Raw genomic sequence first — 22,081 nt, 5'->3', positions numbered from 1 at the left:
TTACCCTTAATAAATATTATGTTTATTCACGTTTATTTGTACTTACAAACACACAAGATTTGATAATACCATTGCTATGACTGATCATCTGCATAGAACAATAAAGCTTTTCTCTGTCTGCAGCAATCCGACATACTACACGTCCTTCCCTGCACTTAGCACTTGAAAATGTAACTTTTCAAAATCACCATGCCTTATATTTGGAAAAAAATTCAAGCTAATCCTATAAATTTTATATTAAACAAATAATATTATATGTTCGATCTCACTTACTTAATTGTACTTTCTGTTTTGCGTAGGAAACACAGATTCAAGGAATCATGTATGGCAGCGATATAAAAAGTAAGGCTGAATTATTTCTTCCATACCATACCTATTTGGTATGGGTCGCAACTGTAACCGAATCAGATCGAGCATATGATATTCCAATCAACACTTTCCTTTGGACAATTGACAAAGGCGCTCTGATTGAGCCAATAGAGGAAGTTGAGCCACCGGAAGATTCACTACCGCCACCAACACGGCTTACTCTTACAATGTTCGACAGCTTCCACCATCAACCTGAAGGATTAGAATTTGGTATTACAAAATTTAACAACTTATGCTTCTCATTAGTTACAACTGTTTAACAACCTAAACTCTTGTCTAATTTATACACTGCTTCTTTCCAAGATGTCCTTGCCATTGTGGTGAACATTGCCTTGCCAACATGTGCAGCTAACGGATCTAGAATTCAAGAGTTGATTATAATGGATAATCAGTGAGTATACATTTATAATGGATAATCAGTGAGTATACATTTATTGCCATTTCTACTTTTGTTGCTCTTCTTTTGAAACTTTTATAACAAATTAAACTGCCTTTATACCTTAGACATGGACAGTCTCAATCTCGCAACCTCTTGTGTGCAAAAAAGTCTTACATGTACCACTCTTAGACCCTCTTTTTTTTATTTCTAAACTCTTGGAATGTGCTACACAATTTTTTCCTGTTGTTTGAGTTGGATTTAAGAAGAAATAAAACAGACTGAAGTGCTTGACACTTTCAAAACATAGTTAAACAACGTTCCAATGTAAGTTTTATTATTTGAACTCTTCAATATATCATTTGAAGTGATTCTCGCTATGTGCCGCATATCTTTACTACGGAAATTATAATGTATTCCTCAAAAAAAAACTTCGGTCAGAAGAGCGAGAACTATGATAAAACATTAGAAATCTTAAGCCGCTGAAATCATAAAACTACACTATTCCATTTATAGTACAAAAAGCCTGTCATTTTATAAATTTTGCTGGAACCATGTTTATATATATACATCTTCGCCTGAAGTGCTTGACACTTTCAAAACATATTGAAACGACAGTTCAATGTAAGTTTTTTTATTTGAACTCTTCAATATATCATTTGAAATGATTCTCGGTATGTGCAGCGTATCTTTACTGTGAAAATCATAATCTATTCCTCAAAAAGCCTTCGGTCAAAAGAGCACAAAATTATGATAAAACACTGAACTACTTCTGTTGAAAGAAGTGATTTTGAAGTTCATTCTTATTATAAAGAAGTGATCTTTATATTGTTATTGCTATTAAGCTGGAAAAGAGGCTCTATTGATTATTGGTGGAAATGTTTTAATTTTCAAAAGTTATTAGTAGTGCTGAGAGTGACAGGTGTATACGGTGCTACTAAGTTGCAGTGGCTCATTGTTGAGTTTTTGGTTTGGGATAAAAACAGTAGCATTCTAAGCAACACAAAAGTTTTCTGGCTGAAAATGTGATTTAGTGTTGTCTTGTCAAAAAAGAAAGTTGATTGCTTTTCACTGGTATTAGTTCCCTGAAATGGTAATCCTTTTTTGCGGATGTTGTATGAAAACTTTTTTTCGATCCATACACTCCAAGAAATGCATAGAGATTCACACATCCATCTTACAACATCATAATAAGCTTTTGATGTTGAGGTGTTGCTCAAGAAACTACAAAAATTATCAAGAACAACGCAGAATTGCCAAGTAAAACTCCACTGTAGGAAAAGATGATCACCAGATTCAATCCAGTATTCTCATAGAATAACACCTGTTGCTGCAAAGCTTATACCCTCTTTTCTGCAAATTCGTGCGGGTTAAAATCATCATCCATAACCAGTATGTGATTGTGGTTCATATTTTCTAACATTTACTTATGCATCTCGCAATAAAAATAGTTTAATTATTCTGATCAACATACTGCCTTAGAGCTCATATAGTTTTTCAGAGTATTATAATACGTGACTTATTTGAATTGTGTAAAACAACTACATTAGTCCTTTTCACGTAAAATGATTTTCTTAAGTTGAGGAAACGACATTAGAAAAGCTTCTTACAACAGTTAACATGACTAAATAGAAGAAACCTTTCTCTAGAGATGAGACAAACACACATTCAACATAGCATCACAATTTAAACTTTTCGACGACTAATAAAACTTGTCCTTCATATGTAGCTTTAAAAAATAGTTATATCCATCCTAATCTTCTTCTTTTCTCTTTACTTGGTGTTGTTCTACCTGCTATTATATCATATTATCAATATAAATCTCTGGCTACCTACTTTGCTGTTTTGAGTAGTATATTTTTGACCTTGCTGAAGATTTATCTCCATTTTTAATGATTTGTAATAAAAAAATAACCTCAATTTGATTATTCTCTGTTTAAAGGAGCTTATTAAGATATAAAATTTGCATACAACATAGTAACTGCAGCCTTTCATCACTTTTTTTTTCAGGAAGAAACCCAAAAGTTTACTCTTTGGGAGAGCTTTATTGACCAAAATTTGCATACAACATAGTAACTGCTGCCTTTCATCACTTTTTTTTTCAGGAAGAAACCCAAAAGTTTACTCTTTGGGAGAGCTTTATTGACTGTTGAATGCCTTGAATCGGACCCGTTACAGCAGAAAGAACGGGGGTCTCGCTGTCCGGTCAGCGAGTCGGGGGGTATTCTGTATTCTGTTGAATGCCTTGAAACCCTATTCTGTATTCTGTTCTTGACTCTCCATAATAAAACTGCTCCCCCTCTTCCCCGTGGACGTAGCCAATTTATTGGTGAACCACGTAAATCTGTTGTCTTGTTTTTCGCGTTTATATTTTCTCGTATTATCTCGAATTCCGCATGACATTGACCATGTTGAAACATATATTGCAGAACAACTTCATCAATATCCAACATCCTGGCTAGAAAAATTGCAAAATCAAAATCATATGCAGGACTAACAAGCAGATTTGCCACAACAATTCAAATTAATCTTCCATATCCACAGGTTGCGGAACTCAGACAATGGTATTCACTTCCACAAAAAAAAAACTATCAACAAATACATATGCATATGCATGAATCAATATTTACTTGTTTAAATTTATATTTCTAGGGCCAAATCAAACGAACAGTTGTTGATCGCATACACCAGAAAGAGCATAACTTCGACAGGGGCTCTTCAGCTTATTCCTTTTGAAAATGAGATCATATTAATTGCCGATGCACATCAACATCTTCCGGTAAGAACACATGCAAATTCTGCACATCATTATATTGTATGTTACTTCGTACTTCCCCGCAATCTTCCAGGGCCAAATAGTTTGTGTAGAAGCGGAATTTTCTCGAATGGATGAAAATCAACAATTCTATATTTTAGCCTGTTCAACATGCAAACAAATCTTTACTAGGCTTTATTCACGGAGAAGATTCTATTGTGCAACTTGCCGCCGTTCCGCAAATTTTATTCCAAGGTATATCAATTACTAAGATGTCCTGTTTAATGAAGAAACATTTTTTCCTTCACCATAGAAGTTTATCTACATTTTTATACAGTTTACTTGCCCACTGACGACTTTAACTCATCCTCTTATCTGCTTTTCCAACAGATGTCAATTTGACATCACAATTACAGACAACAGCGGTTCAGAAACGACACTAATCGCAGACCAACCTGCCGAGACAATGTTGCATGTCACTTCAGAAGAGATCTATGACATCCGCTATACTAAGGTATATATTACGACAACCTAAAATAAATACAACATAAATACCTATTCTAAACTGATCTTCTCTCATCCATCAAGAAACAAATGTTGCCTCTTGCAAATGTGACAAGCCAATTAGCTGGAAAGACATTCACCATCCATGTCAAAAAGTCATCTGCCAAAACCATGGATGGAACTCCTGGAAAACTAATCATTTTGTCATACGCGGAAAAACAGAACATCATTGGCGCACCATCATCGCCAACTCCAATGGACACAGCAGCAAGCAGCAGGTGAAAGGTTGATAATCCTATCACATACGGAAAAGACAAGCAAAAAGCCACTTCCCATGGAAGCCATGCTTCAGAAGCCAAAAATCCCACTCCAAAACACTATAGCAAGGTATATACACTTCTGCAGGACTGTTACTCTCTACTTCTAAAACTTAAGACTAACTTCTGTATTTTGAATTATTTTTATCAGTGAAAAGCCATGCCGCCTACATTTTGCAATATAGTTGGAGCCATTTTGAGTCCTGCAGCAAGCGTATCCATTCAAATCGCTTTCCTCTTCCTATGTAAATAAAATATGTAAATCAAATGTACATACCTACATAATGAAACCTGGCTCCAACACCTAATACATAGTTTTTGGTTGTGCCACAGTTAATATACTGTCTTCATATGCGTGCTTCACTTGTAGCACGGGCCACCAAATTCTAGTATATATATATATAGAAGAGGGAATAGCACACGCGTCTCCGTCAACAGGTATGCTTCCCTGTAAAAACGGCTAAATTGAAGGGGATTTATGTCATTCTCAATTTAGAGTTGTTCCTTTTCGTTTCCTGGAAGAATTGACCAAAATAAGTCATTCTATAAATCAATTCACCAAAATAGTATGTTTTTAATTTTGTTTACAAAACTAGTATAAATGTGGTTCACAGTAACGTTTTATGCTTTATTTTATTTTAAAAAATTTAATGAAAAAAAAAAGCAAAAGTTCACGGAGCAAACAGAAATAAAACGTTATTGACAATAACGTTTTATACTTCGTTATCTAGAATCACGTTTTAGAGCTAAAACGTTACTTAAAGTAACGTTTTTATATTTTAGTACGTTTTATCCAGTCACGGGCTCTGCAATTAAAGAATCGAATCCTGTATTTTACAGATTATAAAACGTAACTGACAATCACGTTTATTATATAAAACGTAACTGTCAATCACGTTTTATGTTTATTTAATCACGGGGCACCAGATTAAGAATAAAATCCTGCTACATTGGAATCTTACAGATCATAAAACGTTATCGCTGATCACATTTCTGCATTAAATCGTGACTATCAATTACGACACTATGTTAAAGTTAATTTTCTCTTTTTTTTTACTAACGACAAATGGTTATAAAATGAACCTTGTTGAAACAAATGTTCTAAACACTCCAACAATATTCATTCATAATTTTGTTTGTGTAGCCCAATTTTGAAACAATATTTACAAAGGTATGAATTAAATAAGTCAAGTCAATGTATCATATTGTGTTATTATTTTTACCATAGCTTTCAAATATTTTTCTAATTTATTACTTAGAAAGATGACTTATTTTTATGTGTAGGAATAAAAATGGCAAATTTTGAACATAATGTGATGGTTGCTTTGTACTGGGGTGGCGAAATAATTACTGAAATGAACGGATGCAGGTATACTGAATGTGCTAGAATGATTATTAACATGTATACTTCAATGAAGTATGTTGAATTGGTTGAATTATTGCATGAGAAAATGGGTACAACTAGTGAAAATATTCAAATGGATATTTCGGGAAAATATCCTTGTTTGATTCAAGGTAACCATACAAGGTTCATTGAGTTTAAAATTGATGATGATCAATCTTTGCTACAATTTTTTGTTATACCTCAAAACTTTGCGGATAAGATTGACATAAATGTTTTGGAAATGTATGTAAAGACCAAATCAACAAATCAAAATGATATATTTCAAATTAGTGGTCAACATGGTTATCACATGAATTTATTGTCTCAAAATTATGGATTTGCCACGGTTAGTCAACCTCATTATGCAGAGCCGATTGCTCAACCACCATTTCAACAATTGTTAATGCATGACCAAGGATCATTTGGCGAAGGTTCAAGTAGCCAAAGACATGTTGACAATAGTTCGAGAAAATATGAGGGCAGGTAAAACAACAAATTTATGTTTTAATGAATTTTAATATAATTAGTTGATAACACAATTTTACTCATTATAAATATACATATATAGATAGATAGTGATATTTTTTGTGATTAATTACCTTAACTTTTTTAAGGAATAACCTTATGGAGAATAAATTACTGATTTTAAAACAAGCTTCTATGTATCATAATTTTCTAAAATTTAATTGAATTTCTTTTTCCACAGAGAAAATGAGAACAATGTTGATCCATATAGTGATGTAAATGCTGAAATTAGTGAAGAAAGTTCGGAGGAAGATGAACCTTCAAAAGATGATGGTGAAAGTGAATCAGATGAAGATATCAATAATGCTAGAGATTTTTCTCAAAATGACATTTGTATAAATCTTCCTAATCAATTTGAAAAGGATGTGTCTGAAGTGCAAAATGATGTACCCTATTTTAGAACATTAGATAACGAGGAAGACATTTTCATGTCTACATGTGAATCTGAGATGGAGTATTGTTCCGTCTGGTCTGAAGATGGCACAAAAGATTTGAAAAAAGGTATGTTTTTTAATAGTAAAGAAAAATTAAAACGAGCTGTGACAATTTGGATTTAAAAAAAAATAAAGAATTCAAGGTGGTGACATCAAACAAGAGTTTATGGGTTGCAAGATGCAAGTTTCATACTTCATTGGGTTGCTTGTGGTTTCTCCGAGGACGAAAGGTTGGAGATAACCTTTGGAAAATAGGAAAATATATTGAAAATCATAGATGTGAGACTGAGGGGCTTTCTAGAGGTCATGCCAATCTAAATACCAATTTAATTGCATCTTTGATTCTTAATCAAATTGAAAAAAATCCCAAGGTTTTGGTGGTAGATGTCATTTCCAAGGTTCACGAAAAATTTGGTCATCAAATAACATACAGAAAAGCGTGGCTTGGGCGTCAACGCGCATTTGAATTGGTGTATGGTGACTTTAAGAAATCATTTAGTGACCTACCCAAATTTTTTGCAGCTTTTCAACACTTTAACCATGGAACAATTGTGGAATGGAAACACGAAGAGTCTATGAGTTCATTAGAGGTAAAAACTTTTAAATATGTATTTTGGGCTTTCAAGTCATGCATTGATGGATTTCAAACATGTCGCCCTGTTATTTCAGTAGATGGAACTCATATGTATGGAAATTATGAGATTAAATTATTGATTGCTGTTGGAATTGATGGAAATGATAATATTCTTCCTCTAGCGTTTGCTATTGTAGACAAAGAATCGAAAGAAGCATGGAAATGGTTTTTTAAGAATTTGAGTGCACATGTCATAAAAGATAGAGAAGATATTTGTGTTATATCTAATAGGGCAAAAGGAATATTGACAAGTTTGCAGGAGTTGCGGCGATTTCAGGAGCCTCGAGTCTTCCATCGATATTGTATAAGGCATCTTAAGAGTAACTTTCAATCTCGATTTCCAAACAAGGATCTTAGTAGGCTGATGTGGAGGGCTGCTTCAACCCATCAAGTAAGAAAATTTGAGTCCTTGATTTGGCAAATTAGAGAAGAAAATGAAGATGCATATGAATATCTCATGGAAATCCCCTTGGACAAATATTTTGCCAATCCACTACAGACCTCTGTGGCTCATACCCAACTACCGCATTACCTTTCACGGGTAAGCCATACAATATCTCCACGTCCTGTAAAGTGATCGTACTCTCACCCGTCCTAAAGTGGAATGTATGAGTCTCAGGCCGCCATCTCTCAACTAGTGCGGTGATTAAGCTACGATCAATTACAGGCCTATGAGACCTATAAACACCATATAATCCAGATAGTTTAATCACATCTAGGACTCGTGGATGAATGGGATGTTCATTTACTAGGTCCCAAAACTTCCCATCACATTTTCTTGTGTTCAAAATCATATTATCATTCCCTATCCATATATCTCGTGACCTATGAGTGAGCTTTCCAGTTAATACAGACGGATCAAGTGGACCGGGATCCAATTGGTATGCATTATTAGCAGCCATAAAATAAATACCTACACAGAAGTAAGAATACAACGTAACTTAGAAGCTTTTCTCAATCTACGAGTGCAAGAGTTGTTAAATATATAGTGATTGTAAATTATGTTTACATGACAGAAACAATCAAAAGCACAACAGTTTACTGCTTAAGATTTGGTAAGAGTGGCAGGGGTTAACCTATAACCCACTCAATCACCCACCCGATCACTCACTTAGTTAATTACAGATATACCCTTGTGCTGTAAACTGATATATCCTCTCTATATGCATTTTGTAGGAGAGGCAACCCGAGTACTTCTAGGCAGGTTCTAAATAATGATCAATATATTATGTATGATATATTTACACAACATAAAACCATGCATGTACACAGCAAATCGCAGGCACAGATTAAAAGATAAGGACAGAGCAGCTTCAATAATTGCAAGAGACTATTCCTGTTTAGGATCATTATAGCTTCAATAGTTAAGTACTTGCTATCTATGTTAGCAGACAAAACTTTGACCAAAGCAGAGACTCTATTTGCGAGGGAAAATGAATTCCCTTCCTTCTTAAGCAAACTAAGCAACTGGTACTACAACAAATCGACCTATAACCCACTCACTCACTTAGGTAATAACAGAGTAAATCGACCTATAACGCAGTTACTCACTTAGTTAATTACAGACAAACTCTTGTGCTGTAAACTGATGCATCCTCCCTATATGTATAGAAGCAAGCTTTGTATCAATGTATTATGTATGATTTACACAGCATAAAACTAGATGCATATAACAGCAAATCACAAGCATGCATTATAAGAAAAGGACATAGCAGCTTCAATAATTGTAACAGAGTATTCCTGTTAAGGGTCATTGCACTTCGATAGTTAAGTAATTGCTAATCTAAGTTAGCACACAAAATTTTCACCAAACAATCGGCATCATCAATACCTAGGAAGCACGGAAGTGCGAACACAATTGTGGCTGATTACTTGCCTCCTAATGAGCGATTTCAAAGGTTTAAGATGAAGAAGGTAGGGAGATGAAGAATCACAAGACATGGAAGGTTACCTCTAAGCAGTGAATGCTCCTACTGAGCTGGATCGCTACAACGAAGAGCTCGAAAGCAGGGAGAAAGGCGAATGTTTCGGTGGTTGCCTAAAGGAAAATAACAAATTCATCAACTATAAGATAAACTAAATCAATGTATGACAAATTACCTGAATCACAAAAAGAACTCTTCATTATCAAAGTTTTTTTTTACCTTATTAAAGTAGATCTGAAGCCGTTTTCAAGTGGGTTTTCTTAGGGTTTTCTTGGAGGGTTTGTCGTTTTGGTCTCAGCCGAGTGCCAGCGAGTTTGGAGAAATATGGGTTGCAATCGAGTGCGATAATACCTTTTATCTTTCTCGTTTCAAAAAAAAACACAGAGAAAAGAGAGAAAGAGGAGAAGGGGCTAATGTATGTTTACGCTTCAATGGGGTTTTTTTGTTCTAGTATATATGCTTAAAACGTTATTCGCAATAACGTATTAGAGTTAAAACGTAATTTCCAGTTACGTATTATTATTAAATTATATATGCTTAAAACGTTATTTCCAATAACGTATTAGAGTTAAAACGTAATTTCCAGTTACGTATTATTATTAAATTATATATGCTTAAAACGTTATTCTCAATAACGTATTAGAGTTAAAACGTAATTTCCAGTTACGTATTATTATTTAACGTCGTTAGCAGACCGTCCCTTTTCTCATTAATTTTTTTAAAATAAAATAATTTTTAAAAAAAATAAATAAAGTATAAAACGTTACTGTGAACCACGTTTATACTAGTTTTGTAAACAAAATTAAAAACATACTATTTTGGTGAATTGATTTATAGAATGGCTTATTTTGGTCAAAAATTCCGTTTCCTGCATCAATCCTAACGTCGCCTCCATTGCTGACCACCAAGTATCACCATCTGCTCTCTCCTGTTCTTCTCTTTGCACTTTTGTTGACTTCATAGATATATCCAGGTGAGCATACTTTACATTTGTATTGATTTTGATTTTTTAACTCTGCTTCTGTTTGATTTTGCAATATTTGGTGTTTTCTTTGTATCCAACAAATTTTTTGTCACCTCTTGTTTCCCCTCTACTCTGTGTTGGGTTTGAGTTTCTTCAATTTTTGCTTTTATTTCCGTCTTCTTAACTCCTCTTTGTCTTAACTTTAGACTTTTCTGGATTTTGAAGGTTGCTTGTGTGTATTTCTGAGCTTTATCTTACTATCCTATACTCTCAATTGAAAACAAAAAATGCATAGCATGAAATTAACAGACAAACACAAGACGAGAAAAATAATACCCATTAGAAAACAATATTCCAAACAAAAAATCCAGAATATCGAATTAAAAAATAATTAGTGAAATGCAAAACAAATTGCAAAAGCAAACGGTAGAAAGCAACGTTAGGAAATGAGAGACCCAAATAATTGCGGAATAAATTATCTCGCGTGATAAAAAGGAGGTGAAAAATGAGACTGATGAAAAACTTTAGCAAACCCAACTCTTCCCGACACAAACTAGGCACATGTTGTTTCTTCTCATGTTTCCTTCTTGTGTTTTCTTCAAATAGTTAAGCTTGAATGTGGATATAATTAGGATAACGATCGAAAAGATTAAGAAAAACAGAGGAATAAAATGAAAATTGGTGTCAACACATTGCAATTGGTTCTTTTCTATTGTAAATCTTTTTTTTAATCCCGTGTTCAGGTACTATGGATGTCCAATTTTCTGTCTTTAATGATTCTTGTTGTCATGTTCGTCTGCAGTTCAAGGTAGTTGGTGACTATTCAGTTGTAATGTAATTTAGGTAGATTGAATCTTTCCAGATGGAACAAAATTAGTCACCATCCATGACCCTATAGCATGTGAAAATGGATATCTTGATCTAGCTCTGCACGAATCTTTCCTTCCCGGTAATCATCTTAGATAATGTTTTAAGTATCTTCAATTGTAATTTTCTTTGATTTGCAAGAAGTGTGGTTTGACTCTTCTCTACAAAATAAATCTTATGGAAGAGGTACTCTTTGTAATTGTACGTAAATTGTGTTGCAAGATTGGTTAGCAGTATCTTCTTGTGAAAATTCTCAGGAATGCACCTGGTGCATTGCTACTTATTCTTAGCATTATACATTTGTAGTTCAGTAAAGAAATATTGCTCATTTGTTAAAGTATGCACTTTGGAGAGTGTTAAAGAGAGAAAGAGAAACATATATGTTATGAGAAACAACAACTTTGAACTTTTGGGCATCATCATAGAAAAAACTAATATTGCTGGAATTTGGAAGCCGCCATAGCGAATTATTCTGAATTTTTAATTTATTATTTCCTCTATCCATCTTTGGGAACTTATTGGGGCTCGGTAAATAGTTGTTGGGAAGTGTTTGGAAACCACTCAATAAGTTGTTGCTATTCCATGTGCTAAAGCAAAAGATTTAGAGTATCAAGTCGAGAGTGGATGTAGTAAACATAATATGAATTTGTTTGTTATTTAGCTGTGTTGACCTTTTCTCTTTCAACAAGTAGCTTTCTTTAGTAATTTATTCAAATATGGTGCATTTTAGACCCAAAATTATGTGAAGTGAATAAACTTGTGTCATGTGTATTGACAAGGCTTCATGTTTAAAACAATTTGATAGAGTTCATCCATAAGCTTGAGATGAGGTGTTAATGTTATAGAAAACCTTCTTATCCGTACTACAGTGGTTGAACAATAGACAACAAAGATGAACTATTTTTTTTTTAGGTAAATGCACAAATTCTGTGCCTTTTTCCCCCATATATGATGTAGCAATCTGCTAAAAAGGTTATGAGAAAACTCAAACATTTCAAGTGAAATCAGGATGCTGTTCACTTTAGTTGATAAATTCATTTGTCATGAAAATACTTTTACGTTTTAAAAAATTCCATGTGACAACACAAAAAACATAACTTCTTTCGAATTATATCTTCGCAGGTTACAGTTAGCCAAATGCAAGTCCAAGTATATCTAGAAGTTCAAACTATGTAAAAATGCTCAGTCAATTCTGAGGTACAATCTTCAAGTATTGAAAAAGATTAAAGAATGTTCAAGTATTGTAACGATTTTCAATGTAACAACTATTGTACCTCAGAATAGTATTGAAGATTCAATAGTTGTTACAAGTATTGAAGATTCAATAGTTGTTACATTGAAAATCGTTACAATAGTTGTTACATTGAAATCAAATCAAGTATTGAAAAAGATTAAACCCACTAATATTAGTTCAATTATGGAAAAAGAATGTTCTTAAAGTAGCTTTTTGCATTTGTTTCACTCTTTTTTTGTGGATGAATGGAGTGGGTTAGAATGTTCAAGACTGTCATTTAATCAATTCAAAGTTAAGTTGATGATGCATCACTAATCAATTTTCTATTTAGTTTCATCCATGTGTAGTTTCTCATGCACAAACAACAATCTTGATGAATACCAAGTAACCTCATAATCTCTGGTTGTGGGAAACATGTATTTCTCAGTGAATAATTTAGGATTTAATTTTTATGGGTTCAGAATTAGAAGTTTTTTTCTAGTTGATGATTGAATCTTTTGGATAATATCAAGCATTGTGGAGTATTTTGTCCATCTCATATTTTGTTGTAATTCCATTTTTGTCTTTTGAAGTTCCTGAACGAGAACTAATTTATTCCTTTTAGTCATGGAATGCACGTTGTTACTTAGACTTTTACATTTTCCTCCATAGTTATGCAAACATTTTAAAAAATATTTTTCTCGTTCTTAGAGGATTCAAAGTTACTAATTATTTTTTTTATGAAGATGTTGATTAAGATCTTTATTTTTTGCTCTTAGAGATGTATAGTCTTTTGATATTTTCTCTTTTTAAGGACATGTTGAGTGATATGCATCTATGAGGGTAAAAAATAGAGATTCAATTTTCTTCTATGAATAAAGATGAAGATTTTCTTTAATTTGATGAAAACTTACCTTGGACTTCTTGTCATCTTCATCTTCTTTTGAGTTTGTTTCACTCATTAGTGTCATGATTGTTTCTTTGGACTCACAGTTATCTTCATCATCTCACTCTGTAATTGCCATCAACACAAGAAATTGATACTTCTGTGTTTCATCCTGTCACGCCCGAGCCAACACCCTGGGCGGGACTGGCACTCGGTGACCTGGCCTCGAGCGAATCTTTAACCTAACATACTTAACTCAGTAGAAGACTTAACTCAACTTAATATGAACAGTAAGAACATTCTCAATGGATAATAATCAAAATAAAATAATCCAGCCAAAATGGCACTTTAATCTCAAAGATAAAACAATTGTAATTCAGGATAAAAGAGACAGTAGCTAAACAATCTAACAGACTATCTGTCTATGAAGTCTCTAATAACTGAGATGGATGTTGGGACAGACCCCACAACATCCTAATGAACTAAATTAGAAAGCAATAAAATGGATCCTCCTGAAAGCAAGGAGGCTCACCAACTGACTTTGGAGTGCTCAACTGGATCAACGATGCGATGGACGTCGATCCTTGTTACATGCGTCTACATCATAATAAAACGCACGACAACTGACATCAGTACATTGAATGTACGAGTATGCGAGTTGGAAAGCTAAACAACACTGTAAGCTTGAAAAGGTGTAACAAGAACACTTATCTTGGATCTACTTAACTCATGATCTACTACCTCTTATTCAATATAAGCAGTTTAACAGTATTTGGAATATAAAGAGATGCTGACTCAAAACATGATGTAAACTCTGAATGTATACAAGTATACAAATAATATCTGAGATGTATATATAAATACAAATAACTGATGTATATGAAAATATAATACTTCTATCGGAGCTTATCTAACCGACAACCATCACTTAAGAGCTATAGTGATGATACAACGTTACTCGGTCCACGTTGCGCGGCCATCCTAACCTTGCCAGGATATAGGACTTGAACTACGTAATGGATCCAATAGTAAACTGTGAAAAGGATTCATCTTAAAAGTATGACCATTTTCTACCCATGATGGCTAAATTGTTTTTATGGAGACTTGAGTTAATCTGAAACTCGCATCCCTACATCGATGCTCGATACTACTCCCAAAAATATAATGGCTCTTATGTTTTTAAACCATACTAATTTTGTTGTTTGAGATTATTGCTCAAAACCTAGCTTTTAATAGCTCTCTTGAAAATCATACTTTCCCTGCTTGCTTTATTTCATAAAGTTTTTACCTCCGTGTGCAAACTATCCTGAAAGCTCTTTACTTGTTTAAATGTGAAAATGATTGTAACTCCTAGGGATTACGTGGTCTCCTTATAACTTTTGAGGATGGAGTCAACTCCTTAATATTACCTAACCTGTAACTTGAGCCTTAGAACAAAGTTTAAAAGGTTTGTTAAAGGCTCTTGGAAACCTAAGGAACTCACTTTGACTTGCTTCTTAACTTTTAGACTTTGTATCATAACTTCTTTGACTTTGATATTAGCTTTCCTTGAATTAGATTATGGATTCAAAGATCATGATCTCATGTTCACGGATAATTCATGATGTTTAGATGTACTTTAGAGTGTTAGAATCAACTAGGAATGATAGATATATCACTTAGGAACTAGTACGAAAAGATGGGGAGAAATGGGAACTCTAGGTGACTCTAACACTCTAAGAGGCACGGAGTACCGGATCCTGACAGACAGAGACTGTCCTCAGGTACTCTATCTTGCGCGGCGCGCTAAAGCCTGGAAGACAGAGTATATCCTCAGGCGTCTCGTAGGCGCGGCGTTCCACTGCCTGTTAGACCGATTTTCTAACTTTTCTTCTCCGATTTTCAATTCTAAACCTCCAAAACTTCCATGGATCTTTTCCCAAACACTTGGGATCACTAAATACTTCATTTCACAATAGTTTAGGCTCTTAAAACAGCTCGGAAACACGAATTAACTTGACTAGAACATGCTACAATCCCTTCAATGAAGAATTCTATAATTGTTCATCAAAAGATCAATGTTCATCATCCAATCTACTCTAACTTGATGAATCAAATCAAATAGGTGTGGGTGGAAGAACCCAACACAAAAATATCTCACATACCTTAAAGGGATCACTCCCGACGAAATCCACCCAACGATTCTTGAAGAATTCATTTTCCTCTTCTCAACATTACTCCAAAACCATAATTGTTCTCAACTTTACTAAAACTGAATTGGACTTGGTTTTGTTAGGATCGAAAATAAGCAGGTGTATACGCGGAAGCTAGCAAAGCAAACCTCGAAAGACCACGAGTAAGAAGACAATGATAAATATATCAAAAGACACAAAGATTTAACGTGGTTCGGTCAATCGACCTACGTCCAAAAGGAGATGAGCAATCCACTATAAATATGAGAGTATAAAATATATAGGGAAACAACCTCAACCAATTCACTCGGAATACATGGGAGGTTCACACAAGTGATAACGTATCAAGCTTGTGACCCACAATTTCTCCCCCTAACCAAAACTCTCAAAGCCCTTAAGACTACATTGTGAATGCTGATTAAGTTAGAAGGAACATGCCTCTATTTATAGAGTCCTAAACCTTTTCCTACAAGAAAAGGATTAGTCAATCCAAAACCTTTTCCTACAAGGAAAACCTATTTATTGTAAGAAATTTAGGGCAAATAAAACCCAACAAATCTCCCCCTTGGCCTAAATTCTGACAAAATAAATTTGTCCACCTTCTTGACTTAATCTTCAACAACTTGCTTCTCCTCTCCATAATCTCCTTTGCAAAATTTATGTCTCAACACAGAGAACCTCTCTGAAACAATTTCTCCAACAAAATCTTCATTACTGTCAAAAACGTTGCGGCTAGAATTACACCCGTCAAGATGAACACCTCTTTCTAACCTGGTTCAATCATCGATCATCGAACCACTGAACCTGACTCCGTCATTGAATCTGGCTCTGATACCACTTGTTAGGATCGAAAATAAGCAGGTGTATACGCGGAAGCTAGCAAAGCAAACCTCGAAAGACCACGAGTAAGAAGACAACGAGAAATATATCAAAAGGCACAAAGATTTAACGTGGTTCGGTCAATCGACCTACGTCCACAAAGGAAATGAGCAATCCACTATAAATATGAGAGTACAAAATACATAGGGAAACAACCTCAACCAATTCACTCGGAATACATGGGAGGTTCACACAAGTGATAACGTATCAAGCTTGTGACCCACAATTTCTCCCCCTAACCAAAACTCTCAAAGCCCTTAAGACTACATTGTGAATGCTGATTAAGTTAGAAGGAACATGCCTCTATTTATAAAGTCCTAAACCTTTTCCTACAAGAAAAGGATTAGTCAATCCAAAACCTTTTCCTACAAGGAAAACCTATTTATGGTAAGAAATTTAGAGCAAATAAAACCCAACAGGTTTTACCCCTTATAAACCCCCAAAACGAATTGGGAAATACTAGGGTGAAAATAGTATTTTACCCGTATTAAAATATGATTGGACTTTCCTATGTCATAAAATTCAACTTCTGAAAGACATATCTCCCTTTTACGACGTCAAAATTTCGCAAACTCAGAGCCGTTAAAATTCCCAAGGGATTTCCATCCATATAAATAACTCACGCTAACATCTCATTAGCTGGGAGTTATGGTCGTTTGAAAATGACCAAAACTAACTTTTAAAATCTGGAAATTTTCTAGATTTCCCTATTTACTTCCAAAAATGATTATTCTTGGTTTCTTAGCTTATTCTTAGTTATTTCAAGTTACGAGATGTTACAATATCCCCCCCTTGGGAATATTTGTCCTCGAATGGGAACTCTTTCACTAATCTAAGGGTAGTAACATCCTTTCAGCACTCAACAACCAAAACATGTAATAACATGCTTACACATAGTCTTATAAAGCGCTAAGAAGAGAATTTATTACCTTGATACACATTCTGTCCAAATTCAAAGAGATATGGATACCTCTTCTTCATATCCTCCTCATATTCTTAAGTTTCTTCGTCAACAAATTAATTACTCCAAAGGACCTTGACTGATGCAACTTCCTTAGTTCTTAACTTGCAAACTTGACAATTAAAATCTGGACCAGAACTTCTTCATAAGATAAGTTATCCTTAATCCCAACTTCCTCAGTTGTTACAATCAATGTAGAACTTCCCAAGCAATTCTTCAACATTGAATGTGGAATACCGAATGAACTGCTGCTAACTCTTGGGGTAGCTCCAACTCATAAGCTACGTTGCCTACTCTCTTCGAAATTCTATAAGGTCCAATATATCGTGGAATAAGTTTACCCTTCTTGCCACACCTCATAACACTCTTCACGGGTGAAACTTCCAGATATAACCAATCATTCACCTTAAACTCTAATGGCCTTCTCATTACATCTGTGTAGGACTTTTGGCGACTCTGTGCCGTCTTCAATCTTTCTTGTATTACTTTCACCTTCTCCATAACTTGGTGAACCAGACCTGGTCCTATCAACCGTGATTCACCAACTTTAAACCATCCAATAGGAGATATTACCTTCTCCCATACAGAGCTTCATATGGAGCCATTTGGATGCTCGAATGGTAGCTGTTGTTGTAAGCAAACTCAATGAGAGGTATGTGACTATCCAAATTCCCTTTGAAGTCGATCACACAAGCTCTCAACATATATTCTGAAGTCTGGATAGTACGCTATGCTTGTCCATCTGTCTAAGGGTAAAAAGCAGTGCTTAAGTTTACCTTTGAACCCAAACCTTTCTAGAAAGATTTCCAAACTGAGCAGTGAATTGTGCACCTCTATATGAAATATAGAGACTAGGACACCATGAAGTCTCACGACCTCTTGAAGGTACAACTTAGCATAATTGTCTGCCAAATAAGTAGTCTTTACTGGTAAGAAATGGTATGATTTTGTTATTCTGTCGACAATCACCCAAATAGAGTGATGCTACCTGCAAGATCTTAGTAAGCCAGTGATGAAGTCCATATTAATCATCTCCCACTTCTATTCTGGAAGTTATATAGTCTGAGCCGAACCTTCAGGTCTTTGGTTCTCTATTATCACTTGATGACAATTGAGCACTTAGCAACAAACTCAGCAATATCATTCTTCATTCCTTTCCACCAATATACTTCTCTCAAATCGTGGTACATCTTGGTGGAATCAGGATGAATGGAATATCTAGAGCTATGAACTTCCTCCAAGATCCTCTCTTGGAGTCCATCCACCTTAGGTACACATAATCTGCCTTGGTACTTCAGCATACCATCTCCCTTTTGTTCAAAATCCAATACTCCTTGCTTATGGATAGTTGCCTTTAAATCAAGCCATATGAGATCGTGATCTTGCTTTTATTTCACCTAAACGTTAGTGATGATTTAGCCCCATTGGTCACCACTATTCTTGTTTCTGTGGAATCCATAAGCCTGACTCCAAAACGTATAAGTTTGTGAACATCTTTAGCTAACTCCCTATTTTCTTCTTCAAAATGGGCGGTACAACCATGGACAACCTTCTTAGGGTATCAACAACCACATTAGCCTTACCTGAGTGGTAAAGAATACTCATGTCACAAACCTTGAGTAATTCTAACCACCTCCTTTGTTTGAGATTGAGTTCCTTCTGAGTGAACCACATATTGGAGGCTCTTGTGATAAGTTAATATGTCAACACGAACACCATACATGTAGTGACACCATATCTTTGAATCAAACAGTAATGCAGCCAATTCCAAGTCATGAGTTGGACAGTTCTTCTCATGAACCTTTAATTGTTTGGAGGCATAAGCTATAACCTTGCAATTCTGCATCAACACACAGCCCTAGCCCAGAGTTGATGCATCACAATACACCACAAAACCTTGAGTACCCTCTAGTAAGGTCAAAACTGGAGAAGTAGTCAATCTCTTTTTCAATTCATGAAAGCTTTTCTCACAAGCTTGAGACCATTAAAACTTGAATCTCTTGAAACTTGATTGTCTTCTTAGTTATCTTGGTCAAAGGAGACGAAATAGATGAAAACCCTTCAACAAATCTCCTATAATAGCCAACCTAACCCAAGAAACTCCTTATATCTATTGGAGATGTCGATCTAGGGAAACTCTGAAATGTTTATATATTCTGTGTGTCAACTCTAATCTCATCGCCGGAAACGATGTGGCTCAAGAATGCCACAGACTAAAGCAAACACTCGAACTTAGAGAACTTGGAATATAGCTCTTTATCTTTTAGAGTCTGCAAAACATTCCTGAGATGACTAGCATGATCTTCTTCATTCCTTGAATAAACCAATATGTCATCAATGAAGACGATGACAAGAAAATCTAAATAAGGTTTAAAGACTCTGTTCATAAGATCCATAAATGTTGCATGAGCATTGGTCAAACTAAAGGACATAACCAAAAATTCATAATGGCCATACCTTGTTTTAAAAGCTGTCATGGGAATATCACATTCCATAACTTTTGAATGATGATAGCCTGATCTGAAATCAATATTTGAAAATCAAGAAGCACATTGAAGTTGATCAAAAAGATCATCTATCCTTGGAAGAGGATATTTATTCTTGATGGGGACCTTATTCAATTGCCGGTAGTCTATACAAATCCTAAGGGAACCATCTTTCTTTTTCACAAACAAGACCGGAGCGCCCCAAGGCGAGACACTTGGTATAATGAAACATTTATCCAATAAATCTTTCAATTGTTATTTTAGCTCTTTTAACTCTATTGGTGCCAATATGTATGGCAGAACAGAGATAGGACGAGTATCTAGAATGATGTCTATAGCAAAGTCTATCTCTCTTTGTTAAGGGTCTTTGGGTAGATCATCAGGAAAGACTTTTAGAAACTCACTAACTATTGGAACTGACTGAAGGGAAGGTACCTAAGCAGTTGATTCATTAACTCGGACTAAGTGATAGATACACCCCTTTGAAACTAACTTCCTTGCCTTTAGGTACGAAATGGAACGACTCTTAGGCACTGCTGAACTACTACTCCACTATATAACTGGCTCATAAGGAATCTAAATTGACTTCTCGAGTTCTGCAATCTATTGATGCATAACAGGCACGAAGTCAGTCCATACCTAAATTGACATCAAAATCTACCATATCTATTAAATTAGCCATGATACTCTTGTGACTGCTAAAAATAGGACAATCACGATATAGTCTTTACGCTAGAATGGATTCACCAACAGGTATGGAAACACTGAATGTTTCGCTAAGTTGCTCAGGAGAAATCTCAAAGTTCATAGCAACATAGGGAGTTACAAAAGATAAACTCTCTCCTAGGTTTAACCATCCATAAATAGTAAATTCCAAGTCTCGAACCATACCAGTCACAATATCTGGCAAATTCTCTTATTCGTGGCGATTATTGAGAGCATACACATGATTTTTTCCTCCGCCAACAACATAAGTGGCCCCCTAGGCGCATCCCTGTTTGGTGGAGCAGCTGATGAAGATTGAGCTTTATTGACCCCATTACCACCACTTTTCTTACTCTTTGGACATTCTTTCATGAAATGTTTGATCTGACCACACTTGAAACAACCCACAGAGCCTTGATGACAAATACCAGAGTGATTTCTGCCAACCTTGGCGCAGGCAGGAGGCTTACTACCTCCCTGTGCCACACTACCTTGTGAGTAGGCAGGTTTAACTCTAGAACCCATTGTACTCATCTCTCTTTCTTTGCGCAGGTACACTAGCAGATGATGGTGCATGCCCCTTCTATTTCTGAACTTGTGGTCGACTTGAACCATCTTTTTGTTGCGAAGACTCATTCCTGGTCTTGGACTTTTGTTTCTATACTCCTCTCTATCCCGTAACTTTTACTCTCCAACTTGCTGCACATAGACCATTAGCCTGGATATGTCAATGTCACAAATAAACATTGCAGCCCAACCCTCTTTACTTGAAGCACGATCCAAACCAGCGACAAACAAACTCATTCTGCTCTTCATATCCTTAGCCATATCTGGACCATAGTGAGACAGTTGGGTGAACTTCAACCCATACTCATGAACACTCAGTCCTATTTCAGGGATTCTCGTGGAAAAAACCGCCCCAAGTAGGCTTCTTCAAAGCAAGCCTAGCTTGGCTGTGATGCATCCTGAGCCCTACCATCCTTCCATTGATCAAACAATGTTCTGGACACACTCTTCAGTTGATATGCAACTAACTCAACTCTCTCAGTACCAACTACATGCATAACATCGAACACCTTCTTAAAATATTCCACAAAGTTTTCCGGATCCTTAGTAGTGCTTGAACCGGTGAAGCTAGGAGGATTCATTCTCTGAAACTCACGAACCCTCGAGGTGTCAGCCCCTTCTTGTCAAGATCTTTTCTATTGCCCAACTTTGTTGGTTACTACTTGACTTAGCATCTGTATAGCTTCCTGCAACTCAGCATTATTAACCTCTCTATATGGTTGCACATCCGGTGCATTGGGTAACTCTTGTTCCTAAATATTTATTCTGGTTGATCGACCTCTGACTGCTTTACGTGAAGGCATGATGCTATGAAACACACAAAAATACGAATTAGAGAGAGACTTTTTAGAGATAAATTCTAACGCACAAAAAGAATGTGAAGAAGTTAGATGTTCCTAAATGTGGTAGCCTCTTAATCATAGATGTGGCACGCTTCACACCGATGACTAAGACTCTACATACATGGATTTAAGGACTCCCTAGGACTCTTAAAATCTGTGCACTGATACCAAGTTTTTCATGCCCCAATCCTGCACCTTGGGCGGGACTAACACTCGGTAACCATTGTTGGCCTCGAGGGAACCCTTGGTTTGACTTACTTAACTCAACGGATGACTTAAATCAACTTAATATGAACAATAAGAACATTCTCAAGGGA

General features: G+C 35.5%; 1 protein-coding gene across 1 annotated transcript; it reads left to right on the top strand.

Moving 5' to 3' along the window:
* The first annotated feature begins 3,055 nt into the window (after positions 1-3,055).
* Positions 3,056-4,816, top strand: LOC114074179. Its single transcript, XM_027912038.1, has 5 exons — positions 3,056-3,309; positions 3,398-3,755; positions 3,891-4,014; positions 4,089-4,391; positions 4,473-4,816. The coding sequence occupies exons 2-4, from the start codon at positions 3,535-3,537 to the stop codon at positions 4,284-4,286; spliced, it is 543 nt and encodes a 180-aa protein (XP_027767839.1). The 5' UTR covers positions 3,056-3,309; positions 3,398-3,534; the 3' UTR covers positions 4,287-4,391; positions 4,473-4,816.
* Positions 4,817-22,081: the final 17,265 nt, after the last annotated feature.

Source organism: Solanum pennellii, chromosome 10, assembly GCF_001406875.1.
Source record: "Solanum pennellii chromosome 10, SPENNV200".
In the NCBI taxonomy this organism is placed as follows: domain Eukaryota; kingdom Viridiplantae; phylum Streptophyta; class Magnoliopsida; order Solanales; family Solanaceae; genus Solanum; species Solanum pennellii.
The sequence above is the reverse complement of the archived record's forward strand: the minus strand, read 5'-3'. Positions and strand labels throughout refer to the sequence as shown.

Bases quoted from the DNA above. Each gene is read 5' to 3' on its own strand.
- LOC114074179 (XM_027912038.1), top strand. From the start codon at position 3,535: ATGCAAATTCTGCACATCATTATATTGTATGTTACTTCGTACTTCCCC. The intron at 3,756-3,890 runs GTATATCAATTA...CTTTTCCAACAG, and splicing joins TCCGCAAATTTTATTCCAAG to ATGTCAATTTGACATCACAA. The intron at 4,015-4,088 runs GTATATATTACG...TCATCCATCAAG, and splicing joins ATGACATCCGCTATACTAAG to AAACAAATGTTGCCTCTTGC.